General features: G+C 36.3%; 2 protein-coding genes across 2 annotated transcripts; both read right to left on the bottom strand.

Moving 5' to 3' along the window:
• Positions 1 to 508: 508 nt before the first annotated feature.
• Positions 509 to 10,589, bottom strand: Rip11 (Rab11 interacting protein). Its single transcript, XM_077413593.1, has 7 exons — positions 10,298 to 10,589; positions 5,086 to 5,124; positions 3,140 to 3,386; positions 2,268 to 2,643; positions 1,733 to 2,013; positions 1,039 to 1,519; positions 509 to 878 (listed from the first exon to the last, which is right to left on the bottom strand). The coding sequence occupies exons 1-7, from the start codon at positions 10,326 to 10,328 to the stop codon at positions 708 to 710; spliced, it is 1,626 nt and encodes a 541-aa protein (XP_077269719.1). The 5' UTR covers positions 10,329 to 10,589; the 3' UTR covers positions 509 to 707.
• A 3,755-nt stretch (positions 10,590 to 14,344) lies between these two features.
• LOC143901354 (lysosomal aspartic protease-like) lies at positions 14,345 to 18,272 on the bottom strand. Its single transcript, XM_077413594.1, has 8 exons — positions 18,088 to 18,272; positions 17,344 to 17,576; positions 16,720 to 16,838; positions 16,378 to 16,577; positions 16,144 to 16,266; positions 15,922 to 16,057; positions 15,701 to 15,793; positions 14,345 to 15,622 (listed from the first exon to the last, which is right to left on the bottom strand). The coding sequence occupies exons 1-8, from the start codon at positions 18,153 to 18,155 to the stop codon at positions 15,458 to 15,460; spliced, it is 1,137 nt and encodes a 378-aa protein (XP_077269720.1). The 5' UTR covers positions 18,156 to 18,272; the 3' UTR covers positions 14,345 to 15,457.
• Between the last annotated feature and the right edge of the window lie 3,996 nt (positions 18,273 to 22,268).

Below are 22,268 nucleotides of genomic sequence, written 5' to 3'. Positions count from 1 at the left end.
ATTATTTGTATATAATTTTTATTCAATAATGCTCGTAATTAAACAGTGCTTTAATTAACAAGGCATATGGTTTCGATTTAATGCGAGTGCGTACATGTACATACAACACGGAAGGCACGTGTTATCCTCGCGAAGCTTTTTGCCCCGTCAGAACTTTTACATATAAAATGTTCTTAGATAACTTACAGATAATAATAAAACGAGATACAATCGTGTTCGCTACGTTTCCTTGCAAGCTCGATTGGACGGAAATCTCGCTCGCGAACGAACACAAACTTTTTTTTTTCAAACTTCGATGGTTTTATTTACTGGGAAGACGCGGCGGGGGATTAAGTGAAATGCAAATCATTTTCAACTGGCAGCCGTATCCCATTCTTTGTTCATATCGGTAATAAACTGGCTTCCGATCATAAAGCGAATTACTATTTATACTTATCACTCGATTGTCCAACGATCATTCTCGCGGGATTTATAAATAAATATGGGGAAATGGATTTCGCAACGCTGCTACGAGAACGTTATATATCTTTTCCTTCAAGTTATAATGCATAAAAGAAAATAAATTAGATTTATAGAGCAATGTTAATAACAAAAATAGCCACTTGCGACTCGTCAGTCATGTCTAGAATAAAAGTATCACTAAGGCATTGAAAAGGGAATGATCCCCAAGTGGAGATAGGAAAGCTTCATCATCGCCAATTATCGATCTATTGGTTTCCGGGGGATGACAATCGCCTCTGATACGGATTCTGAAGTAATCGCGGAGAACATTCGATCACACGTAAGAGCAGTGCATCGATATAATCCTCCAGATCGCTGAGTCTCTTGTTCTTCTCCGTGACTTGCGTCTGTAGGTGCAACGCCAGTTCTATTAGATCCTGCAAGTGAAATGTTTTGTTTAGAATAAAACGATAACTGTCTCGCAATGGAAAACTTGTCTCGTGAAAAGAAAGTGACGGGGCTGCATGGTCCACTCAAATAATAAGAGCTCAAATTAATTAGACTTAAAAAGAAATAATATTATGCCTCGATATTTACTTCTCTCGATTTGCCCTCGAACTGGTTAAGGACCTCGTGCGGCAGGCGACTCTTAGAATTCGCGGCATTCTTAACGGCATCCTCGCCGCCGATGATGATCCTTTCGGAAGACAGGCGATTCTCGTCGTTGGCATCTTTGAATTTGTTCTCTTTGTCCTTTTTCTTGTCCTTCTTCGCGTGCTTTTCCTCCTTGGGACTTCGTGGGTCGCATTTCTCGTCCTTCTTATCCTTCGACTTATCTTCCTTCACAAGTTTCTCCTTGCTCGCGGCAAGTTTCTCCTTGCTCGCGGCGAGCTTCTCCTTGCTCGCAGCGAGTTTCTCATCCTTATTCCTCGGATGAAGAATTTCCCTCGGTGCCGGACTGGGCGGTTCCGGAAGATCTTTCAATCTCGATGCGACTGGTGATGACGAACGAATAGGCGATACGTCGCGTTTGTTATCCTGCGGCTCATCCACCACGATCTTAGGCTTGCTTTCCCATCTGACAAGCATAACACATGCAACATTGCTTTATTATGCTCCACACGTTTTACTTAATGAATCTATTCACTATATTTTTATTATTGACGTAATAATTCTCAGTTACTGCTAAGCATTTACCGGATTATGGCGGGTTCTTTTTCTATTTCTTCTATTTTTCTTCTATTTCTTTTGAAGAGATAAATATCTTCAAAACGTCTTCAAACACTTTTACCTTTTAGGCACGCTGCTCGCTTGCTTGCCGTAGAGCTTCAAGCCCCACTCGTCGTCCTTCGTCAAATTGTCGACCTTCGACAGATTCGTAGCGGACGCGCTCATGGCAAATCGCGGCGGTTTGCTCGGTGCGGCGTTAATTGGTGCCGGTGGCGTGTGCACCTCTCTGAAGACATTGCTCTGCGAGCCACTCGAGATACCGTTGGCATTGCCGCTGTTAACACCAGGAGGCACGGGTGCGTTCAGCGACGAGGCCGAGCTTTTATGAGATAAATCGTCAAACTATAACAGATTAAAGTAATTAAAACTATGTCCAATAGACAAACTTATTTGAACTATTTGTCCAATTCATTGTTTTTATCCATCTGTAATATATACATACTTATCGAACAAGAAATAATAAAATTAATCAAATCCTCACTCATCCTTTAACTCGGAATTAATATAACGGTTTTAATAAAACGTTATTACAAATATTAAATACGAATATTGACGATATCGTTAGGATAGCTAGGATTAGGCTTGTTTCCAATTACCGTGAATTCATCTTCATCTTCGCTGATAACTCCGGGATCAGCTTCACCTGGTTCCTGTCGTGTGATTTTGAATTCGCGCTCCTCCCTCTCGTCCAGATTACTTCCATCGAGTCGGTTCTTGCTCTTGCCTTTAACTTTGTTCCCAATTGACTTGGCTAATTTTTTCAGGCCTTTGCGCTTCTCAAGGCTGCCGATGCTAAGCAAACTGCCGCCGATCGACTGCGCGGCTGTGGACAGTTGTCCCAAGGAGCTTTTGTGACGCTCCTTCTTACTTAGGTCGGTCAGACTTCCAGCCTTTACGATAAAGCCGATCTTCACCTCGAGCTCGCCTCTCTCTTTCGTGTTCTCTTTGCCTGGTTTGCTGTTAAGAGCGTACCTACAAACGCATTTATTCCTTCACAAATTTATTGACAACAAATGTATATCTATTATATTTTAATAAAGCAAATTTTACATTTTCTTAACTCCAATGATGGAAATTTTTTTTATCTGTTAAAAATGTACGTCACATAAAAATTACAAAACGTCACAACTATGTTTAAGGTAAAAATGTGAATTCAAAAAAATAAACACTAACAACAAATAGCATAAGGATGAGTTATAAAGTGTAAACTCTATACTGTAAACTGCTATACTACGAGAAAAAAAAAATCACATTTGACCATATCAAATTGCCACACAAGGTGAACGGTCGATTATAGCATCACGCTACAAGAATGCAAAAAGGCATGCGAGTAATTAATGAGGTAGGCGATACGCCGTAAACGCGACGGTTTCTCTTTCCCGAGAGCGATTTTCCCGTGGGCGGGAAGTGTGGGAGAGATTTGCATGAGACGCCGCAATTTGTGCAATTAACGCTATCGCAAACGCACCATCTGTTCTTGGGCCTCTCGTACACGTCGAAGCTGGAGAGCGGTATGCTGACGGTGCCGAGGAACTCGTCGACCCCCACGAAGTTGCGGTGCAGGGCGGTGAGGACGATTTCCGCGGTGTTCCCCTGTTCCGGGATCAGCAGCTCGCATTCCTCGTGCCATTCCACGTCCTTGGTAGCCTTCTGCTTCACCGATGTCTGGTACTTTTCCTTGCCGAGTGCGATTGTCACGAAGCAATCGTTGGTTTCTGCATACGTATGTACATTCACAATTCAACGTGTTGTTATTTCTACGACGTGTGGGCGCGGAGGATCGGTGTCGACCGGGAGCGAGGTCGGGAGATTAATGAGATGTGTGTAACGGGAATTAAAGATCTCACCCGGTAAGAGAATACGTCTGCTCTCAATCGTCGTAGAAACGTCGTAAGAGTTTCTTACTTACGTATTCGTGGTAAAAGTAGAAAATTCCGATCTCAATTTTGGTCTTAATTGGAAAGCATTGCCCGGACTGGTTTGTGCATTGTGCATATTTATCAGTTTTGCATTTATATTAATAAAAAAAAAATAATATATAGGTAGAAATTGATAGAATTGGGGTAATGCAATTCTCTTTTTACATGCAGGTAATGGAAAGTAATTTAATCCGACAGCATATGACGCGCTATCGACGCGCTTCTAAATATCCTTTCCGCAGATGGAAACCTACCATTAACCATAATATATGGTTCTCTCGTTAGCAGTACTGCGTTTGCTCATTTTACATTGCAGCTAAATAAATATAGTAATGTCACAACGGTCGTCGTGTATCGCGGACGCGCATCGGGAAGTCATTAACTCGTCGCGCAATTACACTGATTATTAGGTCGAGAAGATAGCGTACGCGCTCACGGCCTCACGTCGTATTGATTGCAGTTGGAATATCAACTTGTAAAAGTTAATTCGACCAAGCATTTTAAAATACACGTTGCAAAATTTCTGTCAATTATTTTCTTCAAATTGACAAAATTCAACGACAAACTTTATAATTTGCATTTATCTCATGCTATAAACTTTTTTTTACTTTCCTATTTTTTGAGTTTACTAAAATGCGTGTAACACATTTTTATTTTATTTTGAATATTCTTCACAGAAATGTTGATATACTTTCGTTACTTAATTTTAGTAGGCCATTGATTTCCTAATGAGTAAAATGACATAAAATTTCTATATCAATTATTTCCTTCAAATCGACAAAATTTGATGACAAACTTTATAATTTGCATTTATCTCATACTATAAACTCTTTTTTTTCTATCTTTTGAGTTTACTAAAATGCGTGTAACACATTTTTATTTTATTTTGAATATTCTTCACAGAAATGTTGATATACTTTCGTTACTTAATTTTAGTAGGCCATTGATTTCCTAATGAGTAAAATGACATAAAATTTTGCGACGGACATTCTGCTGAGGCAACGGAATTATATATTTTCGCTTTGGAAATTCGAGTTTCAGTTGATATGACGACGACGTACGAAAATTTGTGCGTATTGTTTTGCAAACTCAGATTGCTTTGCCAGCGAAAACCGGATGATTCATGACCTAAAATAGCCGCGAAATACGAGGTCACTCGGTATCGGCGCGAACACGCGAATAACGTGCGGAGAGGTAAGAAACATGATGATGCACGTGTTGGCAAATGGGAGAAAACAAGGCTGGATGACAGCTGGATTATTGAGATCTCAAGACGTTATCGTGTTCAGGTCGTTCAGGATGCTTCGGGCATTAGGAGATTGAAGGCTTTTTATAATTTAATTAATTTCACATGCTTTAAATGTTACACATACTGCACTTTGTGTGTGTCTTGTCACACATATATGCATGTATATTTAATAAATTCTTTTGAATAAAAGAAGCGTTGACGAAGAAAAATTTGCAAGTGCAATCGAAATAAAAATATCGTACTCACTGTGTTTTCCTTTAGTCAGCAAGTCCTTGGCTCTCTGAACTGTAAACAATGAAAACGAAATGTCAGTAATAAAAAATGCAGAATAAGTGTCGAGTTATATCAAACGACATGTCGTGCTACAATTTATGTTACTTTTATCTAATACGTTCACGTACTGAAGTACAAAGTAAATCGCCAACTAGATAGATTGGATTTGATTGGAATTAATCTGCTGCTTCTAAGCTGCTTCGTATTATTACAATAATAACAATATGCTCGTAAATAAATAAGTATAGATATACATATAAGTGCAGAAAACGCTATATGTTCAATAATTCCATACCACGCGCTCGCATTTAAATATTAATGCATTTAAATATAAAACGTAGCAATCAGTCATCGTGAAAATAGAGATTTCTTAAACACCTCTCGTGTAGATCTACTTTTTTTTCTTCAATCGACTTTCCACCCGTGCCCACGAGAAAATCTCACGTTATGGCTTTCGCGCGCGTAATCGCTCTCGCTTATATCAGAGTAAAAGCTGCAAGTATATATCAGTTACCGCCCCATTGGTTTCACAATTTCGAGAAATCATCGTGTTGTTATCCGTTTTTTATCGTCGTTTATGCCTTCAATATTAGCCATAACGGTATTTAAATATAAGGAGAGAGAGTATCAATTTAAATACAACTAGCAACATTTTAATATCTGTACGAATGATATTTTAAAGTAGCTCACTAATCCGTAATATATGAATGTAATAAAATAATTTATATTTAGTTTGCAATTTAGATCTTGTTTGACATATCTCAACTAGGTGTGACATTAAAGATAAAATGAGAAATTTGCATGCGAATTAAGAACCTTATAATAAGCGATCGAACTTGATTAAATTTTGAAATTGGTGATTTAACTATGCACGTTATGCATAATGGTGCATCGTGGCTGTGAAGCTTATAACCAAGAGAGAGATTCACGAATCAAGCCTGCGTGCAATTTCTACGAAACCTTGACCGAAATACGGAATTTAAACAATGAAATCACACGCTTGACATTTTCCGGCAATTTCATCGCGCTACAAACGAAGGTCGCTCCTTCTTGTAAAAGACTTTTTCTCATCGCGCATCTTCAATCGAGATACGTATAAAAAAAGAAAATTAAAGAAAGAACCCGCGTGTCTGTCTCCTCCATCCGTAATCCGTTAGTTCGTAACACCGGAGCGTTACCGAATAACTGTCGGAGGCACTTCCTCGTTCTCACACGCGCAACGGCGATGAACCATAATGGATGTGCGAGGTATACGAGGAGGAGGCCAACGTATTCCCTGATTTCTCGTACACCGAAAGAAGGGAGCCGAAAGAGAGATAATTTCTCGTCGCATCTTCCTTCACGGTCGAGTTAGAGCTGAGACGGACTCGAAGTCCCCGTCGCGATGAAGCCGCAGTCAAATACCGTTTAGTCTGATAGATGGAAGCATTTTTCAATGCTTCGTGCGTCTCAGCAACGTGGCCGCGATCGCGATGATCCGACGATACGCGGCTCTCGACCGATCCTTTTCTTAATCCGAGAACGAGCGCTGGGGCTACTTAAACGCCCCATAGTGTCGAAAAAAGGCACAGTAATTTTAATGTGCTTCCTTCGTTTTTTAAATGTTTTTTTGGTTTCTCCTTTTTCTGAAAATGTTGAGTAAATCTATATACATATTGTCTTCAAATACTGATAAATTACAGAACAATCCAAAATATGCAATATGTAATTAATAATGACTTTTAATTGGGGTGTAAAAGTAGTCCCAGGTGACTGTTCATGCAAAAAAAAAAAAAAAAAAAAAATGAGGCGGCCGTTCTCGGGTTAAGCCTATCCAAAGGATCTTCTAGAATGCACCTTCTCTCGGGTTCACATCGTGAATTTCTTTCGAGTAACCGCGTTAGTTTTTATAAGACTATTTCGTATTTGTTGATTCTGTAAACTCTGTAAGAATATTTCGGACAGACAAAAATAAAATTAAGGACATAAGATTCCAAAGGTTTTTAGTGTTTGAACGTGCGTCTGCACGATCTTGAAAGGCATATCCGGTCCGATCGGTGAAATACTTTATGCAAAAGCAGAGGAAAGGGGAGCACCGAATAGCCGCTAAACATGCTTTCGCGCGTCGCCTATTTTGCAGCGAGATATACGAAGGAGCTAAAAACTTGTCACTCGTGGAAATCGCAAGACGGATTTGTAATTATACGCACACGACTCGGCACACGATATGTGGCACGAGAATCATTATTTACTCTGCTATGATTTTAGCACACGTCGTGTGTCTCTGTTATTATAAAACGATAAATGAGAACGTGCCTTCACGCATGGTTTTGAAAAACCTAGGTATTTTGAAAAATCTATTTTAGTTTTTTCCGCGGAGAAATATTCTCTCTGAATCACCGTGAGGAAACTTTCTGAATTCGCACCTGGTGTCGTTGACCGTTTCGAAGACAGATGTCTGGTTTTTCTTCCCCCTATGCATATGTACGTTGTAACGGCGAGTCTCGGTCGCGATTACTCTCGATTTGACACCCGCTAACTAAACGCCCGAAGGTAAAAGTTTCGCGCGTGCTAATTAAGAGGACAAGTACGCTAACGCGCGAGCATGCGCTTTCGCGAGCTAAACCTCAGTAACAGGGTTTTTTATCTTATGATCGATTCGCGGTGAACGGTGTATCCTAATTAAACAGTCTGCAAACCGCTCACCGAAAGTTGGAAGACCGCAATGAATTATCGATGATTAAACTGTTGTGAAAGAAAGAAAAGATAACAAGCAAAGAAAGAAAAAATTCCTTCGGGGAATTAGAAAATTTAGATTATCGGAGGCGACATGCGTGGTGTTTAAAAATCGACATTAGATACAACCGATGAGTAACATAACTGTTTTGAATAGCAGTACACCAGGATGCGTCATTCGATATATGCGGCCGAGGAATATCGCACGAGAGCTCGCCATTCGAAATTTTCAGTATGCACTTAGATTTCAGCACACGATAAACTCTTTCTCGCAATAGAATATTCTACTAGGCATAAGTAGAATCAGCGTATTTCCGCGAGTTAACGTTTAGCACCAGCGATGCGTCCGCATAATTGTATTTAATTGCTGTCGGAGTTAATTGAAATTATTACTAGAAGTCGTTACAAACCAAAAAATTATGATCCTCTTACGATAATCTTAAGAAGTTAAGGAAATGATAGAAAGAGAGGGAGAGATAAAAATAGTTCTTCAATTAATCATCAGAGATAACGTCGTTTCGCGAATTATCAACGGTGGAAAAATTATACCGCGTGTATGCTTTTTATAAGACGATCTTTTTGTCATGCGATTTAAGTTTTAAAGCCCATTTTAGATAATTTTTATTATTTTAGATTATTTCTTTATATCACATATTTCAATGTGCGTCATATGTATTTAAATATATATTTTATATATGTGTATATTCTAAATTGTTTTCTCCTCAATTGTTTTTCGTATTATATATATATATATATATATATGGCACGTAAGAATATAAATATAGAACAGCAATTTGACTTCTGACGTGAATCACCTAAAGTGGACGAGAATATTGTTCTTCATCATTAACTCTATATAAAACGTCATGTGTGGAAGTGGATATCACTCATTTGCTTCAACAACGACATAACTCAAAAATAATAATTTTCTAGAAAATAAGTTTAAAAATTTTAATTTATTATAACTGTTCTTTCTGTACACCAATTACTCAAAATAAGTAAATTTTGAGTTATGTCATTATTGAAGCAAATGAGTGAGAGAGATATGTATCTATATTCGTGTATATCTTAAAGCGCATATCTATATTTTTTAAGTCTTATGACTTAATTTTAATGTTTTCTATTTACTACTATTTGATTTATTCGAAAAAGGAAAAGCATGCGGGACGTTGGCTGAAAAATTCTCTAAAAAAAAAACTTATAGTATCTTTTTATACTGGTCTCTAGAATTTCCTTTTTAAAGTCGATGTAATTATATCCTTGGAAAGTGTCCAGATATCCGACGCGTGACGAATACAAAGTGAGATTCCGCGATGCGATTGTGTAATTCTTTCTTTCGTACGAGCAAAACAAAGCCAACTGGCCAAATTATAGAGGGTCAACTCTTAAAAGCGAGAGATCTAAAAAGCCTTGTGTCCAGTGTCCACGATGCTAGAAATCGCTCCGAGATCTTGTACGAAGAAAGAATTAGCCAATCGCATTGGTCAATTGCCGAATTGTTTAAATGTGATTGGTCAATTTTTACTCTGTTCGAGATCTCAGAGCGATTTCTAGTATCGTGGACACGAGGCTTCGCGATGCAAAAGAGAGAGAATTGTTTTCTTTTCAAGCGACGCATTCTCAGACGTATTTAAATACGTCGCGTTTCGCGTGCAACACGGTGCAACGATGACGCGATGACGCATCGCGTATAGCAGCGAAACGGCATATCTCTCGCGCCTTACGTCTTCTTCGATTCAAGATAACCGAGAGATATGAAGCAGACCATTCCCATGACGAATCTCCCCCGACTGCTATAAACCGCGGTATATCGTTTACGTTTACGTTACCGATAAGATTAGAGCTTCACGAGGGATAAGAAGTGATTTATTTAGACGAGGGATCTACTCGATCTCTTTCGCACAAAAGGGAGTAAAAGTAGCGTAGTGTCTCCTCGAAAATTCACCGAGCTCTCAGTACGTCCTATTCTTATCTCGCGGTTCCTCTCGAGAATTCCCTTCTTAAACGTCTCGGAACGTCTTGGAAAGCGTCCAGATATCCCGTTCGGGTGACGAATACGCGGGTAACGTTCGGCGAAACGCGGTTTCTACGTCTCGACGACGCGACGCCCCGGGCCCGGACGGTCTCGGATACGTTCCTGAGCGCCAGCGGCAGCGGCGGCGGCGGCGGCGACGAGGCAGACGAGGTTGCGGGGTTTCGCTCGCCTAGTTTTCCGCGAACGCGAGAGACGCGTAACCTCGTATAATCCTCGTATATACGCGCAATCCCATATACGTACTCGCGCAGGTATAACAATCGGAATTACGGCACGCATTCCACCGCGCGGCGTCCGACCGTGCGACCACCTGTCGAAAAGCATTTATACGGAGAGGAGAGGAGAGGAGCGAAGAGGGAACGAGAGAGAGAGAGAGGGGGGGAGACATCGTTACGACGTTCCGTCGCGTCGCCGCGATATCGCCCGCTCGCTTACCTGTCACCTGAACGTGCGTCGGGCTCCACATTGTGAGATTCCTCGGGGCTTCCTGCTGCCGCTCGCCGTTTTGCACTTCGTCGATATCCTTACGCGACGATGACCACGACGACGACGCTCTGACGACCGCGCGGCGCGCTGCGAGGAAACGTTCGCATCACGCGGTCGTGGCTCGCGCACTGGCCAACCGCCGCACGCTCGCTCGACTCACCGCAGTCACCGCAGTCTCCGCACTCCACTCCGAGAACCGACAGTCACGTCCAGCCACGTCGACGGTCGAACATTCACCGCGCGCCTCGCTCCGCGACCGCGACGACGACGACGACGACTGTACGCGGCGCGCTGCCGCGCCTTTGAACAACCGCTACGCGCGATCGACGCGCCAGGTGCGGACCGAACGGGACCCATTTGCGCGGCTAGCGGCTACCTTCACGGCGGGCGCACTGCCGGGTGCGCGCAAAAATCTTTCTAATCGTAAATAAATGAATAATCACGCTCGTGTGTATCAAATACTAAAACGAAAAAGGCCAATAAACGAGCAGTGATAGTTGTAAAATAATTAAATGTATGTACATATTAATTTAATACCTTTATTTTATTTTTTTAACAACTATCGTTGCTCGCGTTTGTTGACCTCTTTTTCATTTTAGTGTGTTTTGTTTCATTCGTAGCTAAGAAATCGGAATTAGAAACGTATTTTTAATTTCGATTCCTAATATATTCAATATTTATTCTTATATTTTTCTATTTCTATTTATTCTTATTCCTAATTTGTGCTCTATTGTGCGTATAGGACCTAACGCTATATTTTCTGCACTTAAAATGCAGACGAATGTACAATTAATTGTGAGATATTGAAGAGAAAAAGATGAGAAAATAAAGCGTTAAACTACACAATAAAGTTCTCCCTGGGTAGTTTACTTACAAATTAGTTTACCGGATTTAGTCCCGAGTATACTCAATGAAAAATGTATAGAGATGATAAATCTAACGTTAAAGTATATACGCATATTAGGTTTAATTGTGTAGCTTTGGCAGATTTCCCATTCATCTCTCATACGTCTGATTAACCGTGTCCTGAACAAAGCGTTAATTAACCCATTCGTGGCCTGCGATCGTCACATCGATAAGAATTACGCTGCCACAATCGTGAGAAACGCTTCTCGTGTGTCTCGGATTCTTGTAGTACACAGATATAATCGTGGTATAGTAATCAGCACATGACTTTTGTCCGAAAGCGACACGAAATGACAAGAACAATAATATTAACACAAATATATAAATATGCAATAATAATTAACTTCCTAGTTGAGATTCTGTCTTAATATTTAGAACCTAAATAACGATTCTTTTTCAGTAACATTTTGAATTTGTATTCAACAGTTGCTAGTCTAGACTAATAAAAGGATCTCGAATAAAAATCATTTTTTTCCAAATAATTGATCGTACGTTCGCACGGGGTACACTTGACGGAACTGTCGCGTTACGGACGTGAAATTCTGCATCCATGCATAAAGTGACATAAAAGGTTGCTCGATACCTCTTTCAGCATATTCGACGTTACATATTTATTTTTATGTAATACGTATTGTCACTGACCTAAATTTGTAATGCGCTGAGACAAGCAATTCTTATAATCGTGCGGCGATTGCGTTACAATGCATGACGTAATAGTTTTCAATGTTCCAACGATAGTTGTGTTTTAGTCCGACATTTATCGGCTCGCAGTTTTAAACTGGAATATATGTATATCGGTGTAAATTACCGTAACTGTTTCAAATCGAATATGCTAAAAGTAGTTCGTCGGATTGAAAATATATAGTTTGAATTCAGTATTCATGATTGTTAATGATTTGTATTATAAGGGTATTATAAGGATATTATATTTCGATTTGGCGGAAATAAAATAATACATTACGCGGATTTATCTTTTTTTTTTATAATGAAACAATTGTAGAAATTCGGATACTTTCGTCGGTCATAAAATGTGTCGTATACATCTTTCCCGATAAGCTGTATAAGATTCGAGATAATTCTTATCTCAAAAAGAATGCTAGCAATTGATTATGGCGTGCTGAAATCTTGAACTTGACTGTCGAGGAACTGCTGGGAATTCTGTTTAGGTTCTGATCGGTTGCATGTGTAAATGATGCTCGGTCTGGCGGTTGGCTGGAATTGTAGCGAGATTTGAAAATCTCATTGTCTTCGTTGGTGGTGTGCCTTGGTCCTGCAGTCATTTTTTTTATGTCCGCGTCTCTTGCAATAGTTGCAATAGCTGCCCTCCTTAGGTTGAAACCGAGGTTTTTTAAAAGCTCCATTGCATTGCATTTGCAATTTTCTTAGCTGGAGTCCTCCTTCAACTATTTTAGCTTTAGAAAATGCCTGATTCAGAGTATCCAATTCGAAGGAGTACAAAAAACTGCCGATTTTCAAAACAATATTCTTGACTTGTGTTAAGATATTTGAACAGCCTTTCCTTGGCTGTAGAATGATTGATTTTCTCTGTGTGCACTTACAATAATCCTTAAATTTACGCAATAGTAGTAACTGTGTCGTAAGTCGTAAGTATATAGCGTATTGAGACCTTCAGGAACTGTTGACGAACTGCTGGGAACTGTCGTTGCAGTTCCTCCTTTTATAGAGCCCAAAAAGGATTTATCGCTTTTCAGGACAGTTTTTGTTGGTCTAGGTGACTCATTCTAAAGATTTTTGTTTCTACAAATTATCGTAAAGGTATGCATTCTATAGATACGCGAACGATAATAATCACAAGGGTCTATCGCTTTTTCGGGAAAAGGTCTATTTAGTCTATATATATTTATCTTTAGGTGTTTTTCCATCAGAGTTATTGTAATTCTCCGTCTGTATATATATATGGCGTTCGAACCAAAATGATATCTGCTCAACTGTAAACCTTGCAAGCCTGCCAGAAAATTCTAAATAAACGATGTTTAACAAAATGACTATAAAATTTGTCGATTACAGCCTATTGCTGAACTAGTGCAATAAAAAACAGACCCAATGTAGACAGACATTTGAATTTTTTTCAGAATTTTTAAAAATTAAATTAATTTTTTTTTAATTTAAGGTAGGGAAAATGAGTGTCGAACATGACAGACCCACATATACCTACACTCCGAGGGTGCAAGAAAAAAACGTATACAGACGGAGGGTTAAGGGTATACATTCCTAAGGTAGGTGAACGAGGGTCATAAAAAAGCAAATTCGAATAGAATATTGCTTGCAGATTGGCATCAACTGCATTGAGTTCGTATTCCATTTGCAGAACTTTTAATTGTCGACATAATCTGATTGCCAGCAGAAACTGAGCGAAATCTGTCATTTAATTACAATCTAAATGGAATATATATCATTAAACTGATTACGAAACGGCAGATCCTGCTAAGTTTCTGCAATTAATTTGCTATTTTCATATTCTGCTACCAGATTCTGTTATACTTGTACCGACATACTGCGACAAACCTTTAATGGATATTATACTTTGCAAAATCTGTCTTTGACAAATTTGGCTAACTGGATTCGACGATGTTCGGAAAAAGAAACACATGTGTGGTCGTGTAATATTAATAATATTATCTATTTGACGTTTAATCGCGGCTCGAAAGATTCTTCTTCGCGATGGCGCGCGCCCACCTTTTTTATTGTCACTTTATTTTATCGTGGATACGCGAGTTTTACAACTCTTTTATCGTGACGCAATCACTCGTCGAACGCGCGTCGGTAATTAATCGCAACAGCCACGTTAGGGAAACGTGACTGATGCATGTGCATTAGAAACGTCGCGTTTCAGTGCAACACTTTCACATATACATATGTTTGATTTTGGGAGGTATAATAACGATAAAATTTCGAAAATGTTAGCTTGAAATTAAAAAATCAATTTTACGTATATAGGATTTACTCTTGAAGCCTTTCTATTACAGATCTCTTGCAAAAATTAATACAATTACATTGCATAACACAAGATGTTTAGCTACTATTATTTATATATTATATTTCTCTCAATATATATATATATATATATATATATGTAGGTCTGGAAGTATGTTCCGGGACTTTTATTTTTGATATCGGTATATTCCGGGACATTTGGCAGTTTCCAGGACTGTCCTGGAAAAAATTGATGTCCTACGGCATTTTTCGGGACAGTTTTTTGAATCTGATTACATATATATGCGTTATATTCCAGGACTGTACATTTCAAAAAACGTAAACAGTCCCGGAACATACCTCTAGACCTACATATATATATATATATATATATATATATATATATATATATATATTGTAGAGACGTGTCGGCTTGTAATTATATACAATTTTTGCAAACGTGTATTGCAAGAAAATTTTATCGTTGTTACACATTCATGTATCAAAATTACTCGATAATCTTTCTTTGTGTATCATGTTTTATTTAACATTAGCAGGAGTCAACACAATATGCAAGTTTTTAAAAATAACAATTTTAAAATATAAGTTTATAATATTAACGATAGTGAGATATCTAAACCAGTTTTGCAATATTATAACACTTTTATTCATATATACGACATGATAATTTTTGTATCGAGAATTTGGTATCTATGTGACGAAAATTTTAGATAATGTTTATTAATAAGCAAAAGATTTATGCGTATATACGTTTGTGTAAGCGTAAGAAATGTAAAAAGTTATATATTGATTACAATAATGCGGTATGTCATACTCTTATAAGCAGAATGTTATATGATATCTTGTACTCGTATGTAAGCAGAAATATAATAAGATTAAACGAGATAATATTTTTCGGGATACTACATTAAGATGAGATTAAAATGGCAATGTATGAAATTATTATTTAGTGTAAAAAATATATACTTCGTTTTAATAGACTTATATACAAGTTGTATTCGCAATATCTAGCAATTCGATAGTTGCCGAAAGAACAAAATGTACTATATTGTTGGTACAATAAATATCGCATATCTTTCTTCTAATTCTCACATACGTATTAATTTAAAAATATAATTTATAAATAGTCCAAATAAAATTACAGACTATGTGTCAGTCGATATTCTAAAAAAACTATGACTTATGTGTTTAGTAATGTCATTTAGATCCTAATATTTAATGATAACTTCATGAGAAGGCAATCAAGAATTAATTTTTTGTACGGGCGAATCCCACTCGGTCGTTCTCCATGTCAAATACGGTGTAGTACCGACCAATAAATACATCGCCCAAATTCCACTTTATACCATCAATTTGATCCCTATCCCATGCGTCAAAGGCGAACACGCAAATATCTACCTCGTCTTCTCTGATCTATGAGACATTATTAAATATGGCATAATATTTCTATTCTAAAAACAATTTAAACCTATATGTAATAATATTCTTTACCTTCAAGATATAATCTTGACCAGTGAGTGGAAACGTCTTACCACCTATGACGAAATTGATATCGGGCAAATTAGAAATCTCGTTGCAGTCCACCTTTAAACAAAGGTCAAGGTTAGTAATTCATATTATCCGTAACTTATCAAACATTTATTAATTTATTTCAATAATTCATTTAAGGGGTAGTTGAAAGCTGCCATTGACGAAAAGGATCTAATATTTACTATTCCATCATCATTAACACCGATCTCTCTCCGAATACGTGCAACAGTCTGCGTTGGTCCAGTTATGAAAGAAGTGCCTGTGTCGACGATAGTTTGACAGCCTTTCGAGCAAGAGGTGTAATTTTTTACTTGAATCCTACAGTGAGATAGCATTACCAATTAGCTGACATATAATCCGTGGTTTGTGACATACGTATAATTTAGAAAAAAAAAACTACATACCTATCCACGGTAACTTTCCAGTATGTTTTTTCAGTAACATTAACATACGTAATCTCGCCCTCGTAATGGGAAGAATCGGTGCCACCCAATATCAGTTCACCGCCGATCACGTCATTCTCATTTCTGTATAAGTTGTATATTTTTTACATTTGCATTTTACATTGCATGGAAAGGCAAAGTATGTAATAAAAAAATAGTATTAAACACACGTGAGGCATACGGAAAGATACATACCGATTTAGATAGAAGCTAAAAATTGGTGGGGACACCACGTGTTGATCAATCATGTTTTGGAACACGGAAGGCACTTTAAATTCAGATAAGTCCGGATAACCCATCCCCAGAATGCCGTCGGATTGTGCATTTTCCCAAAAACCTGCCAAGAAACCGAGCGCTTCTCCAAAAATCTGGCGTGTAACCTTAAGGCCAGCAACCTACGAAACGTTGATATTATTAATAAAGTATAATTGCGCGCGTTTTTTTCAAAGAATAATAGCAACATGTGCTTTTTATAAAATGGTGATAGATTATATGATTGTGATTAAAATTAAATATATATATTTGACGATGACTTACGATTACGTCATCATTAGATAAGTTCCCGTACACTGTGCCACCTGTGTAAGAAACATTAAACGTAAGTCCTTTTGGCACGTATGTGGCAGACTGTGTATTATCATATTTATTATGTTTTGCTGCAAAAAGAAGTAAATAAAATTAAATCAGTTAATATATTGAAAAATCTAGAAATATAAATTTCTCTATATTAATCCAAATATATAACTAACAGTAGTTAAATCATCAAATATATATTTATGTTTATATTTTTTCTTTAACATGTGAGCTGTTTTGTATAAGAAATTATTTGTATCTTTAAAGTAAGTGTGCTAAATAATGTAAATAAGAGAGTATGTGAGTATGGAACTTTGCTACATAATATTTACCTTACCACTGACTCGAATCTTTGAAACGGTTACTTTAAAGATATTATAACTTAACTTGAAATGTAAATGGAATAGATACAATTCTACAGCATTATTCTTATCTTATATTTTTACTTGATCTCAATCGTTAAACGAGAAAAAAATTATTAAGATTATTTAAATATACTTGAAACATTAATTTTTTAAATAAGAATGTAGGAAATACAAATAAGAATAATAGAATGTCGGGAAGGTAGCGATGTTATGATATACTTACAGCAAGCAGGATGGCTAACGTCGCAGTCTTTGGATGGCACCCAGAGATCTGAGGAACCAGTGTCGAAAAGTATTTTAAATGTCTGCGGTGGAGTTCCAATTTCGATAGTACCATAGTATTCAAAATTTAGATAATTAATCAGAGGTACAACGTTTGGAATGTTTGGAGTACCCGAACGGAGTCGTATAGGTTTCGTCGAAAATTTTTCAACAGAGGTCTTGTGTAACGGAATTCTTGAAGCAACATAAAAAAATTTCTGTCATATTATATGCGTATATGTATCGTATAAACGCGAATGTACGTACATATATCGTACAACATATAAATATACGAATTTCAAATAATTTATTTCATCATTTTCTTATTTAAAAACTATTAAAGCCTCAAAACATTTTGGCATTGAGAAATAAATGCTACCCGCATATATTTATTTACGCATTAGAATGTAGTTGGGTATTTTAAATGCAAATTCCTCTTTTCATGATGCTAATCTCATTTAAAATAATATTTTTGAAAGAATCCTCAAAGCATCTCTTGTAATTAGTTTGCTCACTTTATTCCGACTTTCAAAATGCGTTTTTCTTACAGATTTGATACAATTATGATATTTGAAATTGATTTGATAATTATTTATCGCGAATTCTGCGGTGATTCCAAGTAGTTGGAAGCGCGATCTCTGTACGGTATTATAATTCATCGTGTCGATATAAATGTGGATCGTTTTTGTATATAACATGTACTCACCTATGCAACTTCGCGTTGATTGACGCGAAGTTGATTACCGTGATTACCGTCACAAAGAGCCGATACATTTTCCTGAATTTCTCGACGACTGAAGCTACAAAATCCAAAATTGTTTTAGGGCCGTTATAACTGCGTGTCAATCCACAACCGGTACGTACAGACAAAGAACAGGCAGTCAAATTGCTAAGCGTTCCCTTATATACAAATGTGCGTACATGGCCTTGTGCTTATAAGAAGGTGAGCAAGAGGGCAGAAAAACAAACGAAGCGTTTCCAAAGCTTTGTGTTCGAACGATATTAGAAATCGCTGCGAGATCTCAGACGGAGAAAAAAAAATTGACCAATCATATTTAAGAAATTCGGCAATTGGCCAATGCGATTGGTTAATTTTCGGAGCGATTTCTAGCATCGTGGAAGGCTTTAAAGTTTATACAAATTTTCTGAGAGCCTAAGAGCTCTTTTCATTAATCCAATCGACTCTAAAAATTGCGTTTTGCATATACGTAAATATTTCACTGACGCAACTCAATGTATTTAAAAAAGTTTAATGTTTAATAATGTGAAATTGGTCTTTGAAAGTATGTATCGTTTGCGTCGGTATAACGGACTTATATATATAAGCAATGGTACATTCATTCCAGATTTAGCTTGAATGCCAATATGCTAAATCGTGGCAGTCGCAGACTGTATCAATTGCATTTTAGTATTAAGTACTATATCGTAACAAAATGCTCGAATGTCGTTCAAAGTCAGGATGTTGCAAAAAAATTGCAGAAAAATTCAAGTTAATATTATATAGATATAACGTATCGTTAAATTATGAAGTCATTATGTTGCAAAAGGATAAAGGAAGCCTGTAAATGAAGAAGAAAATATCTTGTTCTGCAATTTGCTGCATTTTTTTCCTTGTTAAAATTTAAATGCACACACTTGATAAGCAAACCAATTTTGCCTCATTGACAAACCGTAAATTTTTATTTGAAAACTATTAAAGCCACAAAATTTTGGTATTAAGAAATAAGTGCTACTTGTATTTATGAATTTACGCATTAGAATGTAGTTTAAGTATTTTAAAAGCAAATTCCTCTTCTTATGACGCTAATCTCATTTAAGATCTACGAAGGGATCTTCAAAGCACGTCTTAAATTAGTCTGCTCACTTCATTCCGACTTTTAAAATGCGTTTTACTCACGGATTTAGTACAATTATCGTATTTATTAAAGCATTTATTGCGAATTCTGCTGTGATTCCAAGAAGCGTGATCTCTATATGGAATTTATCGTGTCGATATAAATGTGGAGCGTATGTACTCACCTGTGCCGCTCCGCGTTGATTAACGCGAAGCTGATTACCACAATTGCCACACAGAGTCGATACATGATTCCTGAATGTTTCTGATAATAAAGCTACAAAAGAAAAAAATGTTTTAGGGGTATTATAACTTCGAATTAGTCTACAACAAGTGCAGACAAAAATTGAAATTAAACTTAGCGTTTTCATCGTTGCGTATATCATGCAATATATAACTGCACGCGTGTACGTCCTTTGTGTCTAATATAATAATAAAGCAAACAAAAAGTTTTAAAAATTCTAACGCCTCTAATAACCCAATAGCTCTTTTCACTAATTTAATCTGGATACACTTGTGCCACTATAATCTTCATATTGCCATGCAAATAGTTGGTCGATCTCGTCAGATTTGAGAATGATCAAAAAAAGTATAAAAACAAAAAGCTGGAATAAACGATAAAATGTCGAAAATGTTAGGTTGGAATTACGAAATCAATTTTACGCAGGATTTGAAACCTTTCTTTTACATATCTCTGGAAAAATGTAATAAATTTTTGCATAAATTGCATGCATAACGCAAAATGTTTAGCTACTATTATTTATATAGTCTGATATTTTCTCTTAATATTGTGGAGACATTGGCTTGTAATTATATAAAATTTTTGCAAACGTGTATTGCAAGGAAATGTTATCGTTGTCAAACATTATGTACCAAAATTATACTCGATAATCTTTATTTGTGTATCATATTTTATTTAATACTAGTAGTTAGTTAATTAATACAATATGCAAGTTTTCAAAAATAATAATTTCAAAATATAAGTTTATAATATTAACGATAGTGAGATACCTAGAAGTTTTGCATAATTATAACAATTTATTAATTAGAATACATACAACATGATAATTTTCGTATCGAAAATTTGGTATCTATATGTGTCGAAAATTTTGGATAATTTTTATTAATAAGCAAAAGATTTATGCGTACATACGTTTGTGTACGCATAAAAAATATAAAAGTTATATATTGATTACAAATGCGGTATGTCATACAAAATAATATATTAGTATAGAAAGCCATAAATTCCAGGAATTAGTCTCAATTATTTATTTCTCGAAATTGTATCGCGTAGAATCGAGCCTTGTTTTCATAAATTTTTATTTGCTTTTTGTTGACCGACGCGTACGTTCGCAACATAGTGCACAGAGCTTTGCGCATCTGCCGCGAGGCGGGAGTAGCTGTCACGACAGCAGTAATATACATATATCAAAGTGAGAACGCGGTTTATTCTAAAATCGGGTGGTGGAGATATTCAGGTGAAACGGAAAGTTTATAATGAAATTAAAATGACGTCAAAAAGATTGTGCAAAATGACTTAAAAATCGTCATTTTCCCGTTATTTTGACTTTATTGTGACTTGCTGTTCTACCTGTACGCACTGAAAGAGAAGGCACGTATCACAGTGTCATAAATGCCTAGCCGTGTCCGAGTCAAATAATATATATATCATACAGATATAGAGGAGAGTAACTCGAAGTATTTTTCCAGCGTACCAATCACCTTACTTTTATACCTTTATAACTCGAATTGTTTCAAGATATAGAGATTAATATTATAAATTGACCTCTACATCTCGAATTCCGATCAATAAAACCTTTATAAGTCAAAGTAAAAAGATTTTGCATCAATTTATTTGTATTTTTCTTCTTTCTTTGTCCATTTGCCAAAACAACTAACAAAATTTTAAATGCGATATATGACAAAATAATAAGGAGTACATACATAGTCCTTGATTAGTTATTGTTTGTTTTGACATTATTGTTTATTTAGCATGACATCTCTATAATGACTTTTCACTGTTGCTGACATTAATTTATTCAACCGTTACTCATCGAGAGATATTCCAGACGTTACTTCTTAACACGTAAGAATTTTAATTGACTATATTTTATCACTTTATAACTTATTATTTTATTCTTTTATATTTATTGTTATTTTAGATTCACATAAGTACAAGCTTGGAAATGAGTTCAGGCCGAAAATCAAAATCAAAATTAAAATTAACTAACGAACTCAAAGTAATTGATACGGCTGTTAAAAGTCCATATATGGTATGCATCATCTCTATTAATAAATATATAAATTTACTTCTTAGTTAAAGTTATTAAAAGTTATTAAAGTTATTAAAACCTTTTTGTTATACTCTGTTGTTTTTTACGATAACTGAGTTATTTATGTATAATTTCAAAATCTCTCTCTGTGTGTGTGTGAAATCAAATTTTTTTTCATAATAACTCGAAATCTTGATAACACGAAATACTCGATAACTCGAATTATTTTCTGTTTCATTGGGATTCGAGTTAGCGAGGTTCGCCTGTCTTTTATATTTTTATATACATTTCACACAAATGTTTGATTATATTATATATATTTGATTACACCATGATCCTTACACTACGTTCACTTTTCTAGATTTGTAAAACATTATGATCTGACCAAAGTGACTCTTACTGTGGAGAAATTCATAAAAAGCTGTTACTTACAAGTTTCGGGACGCTAGAATTGTAAGTAACAATAATACTGCCAAACATATATATATACATATATATATATATATATATATATATATATATTCCTTCTTTTCCTCGATTAAAATACAATGTATATGTTGTATTATTTGTCCATGATGATATAATATTATAAAATAAGATACAATTCTGATAGTACGTATTTCTATCCGGAGCAAAGTTACGAGCCATTCAAATTGGAAGGAAACAACATGATTAGGTAATAATTTTTTATTTTCGTTTTCAATTATATCGGTGTATAAAGCAGTATTAAAATTTTGTATTAGTAAATCAGTAAGTACGTTTGTCAGTTCTCGAAGAGTA

This window comes from Temnothorax americanus, unplaced genomic scaffold, assembly GCF_048541705.1.
Source record: "Temnothorax americanus isolate GAGA-0224 unplaced genomic scaffold, ASM4854170v1 Scaffold33, whole genome shotgun sequence".
NCBI classification, from domain to species: domain Eukaryota; kingdom Metazoa; phylum Arthropoda; class Insecta; order Hymenoptera; family Formicidae; genus Temnothorax; species Temnothorax americanus.
This window is presented reverse-complemented; position numbering and strand designations above follow the sequence as displayed.

Excerpts from the sequence above, each read along its gene's own strand:
- Rip11 (XM_077413593.1), bottom strand. The coding sequence starts at position 10,328 with ATGTGGAGCCCGACGCACGTTCAGGTGACAG. Across the intron at positions 1,520-1,732 it reads GCGAGCAGCGTGCCTAAAAG|ATGGGAAAGCAAGCCTAAGA; the intron begins GTAAAAGTGTTT and ends TATGCTTGTCAG. Across the intron at positions 879-1,038 it reads TCGAGGGCAAATCGAGAGAA|GATCTAATAGAACTGGCGTT; the intron begins GTAAATATCGAG and ends TTTCACTTGCAG.
- LOC143901354 (XM_077413594.1), bottom strand. The coding sequence starts at position 18,155 with ATGTATCGGCTCTTTGTGACGGTAATCACGGTAATCAACTTCGCGTCA. Across the intron at positions 16,578-16,719 it reads TATCTAATGATGACGTAATC|GTTGCTGGCCTTAAGGTTAC; the intron begins GTAAGTCATCGT and ends AACGTTTCGTAG. Across the intron at positions 15,794-15,921 it reads GTGTTAATGATGATGGAATA|GTGGACTGCAACGAGATTTC; the intron begins GTAAATATTAGA and ends CTTTGTTTAAAG.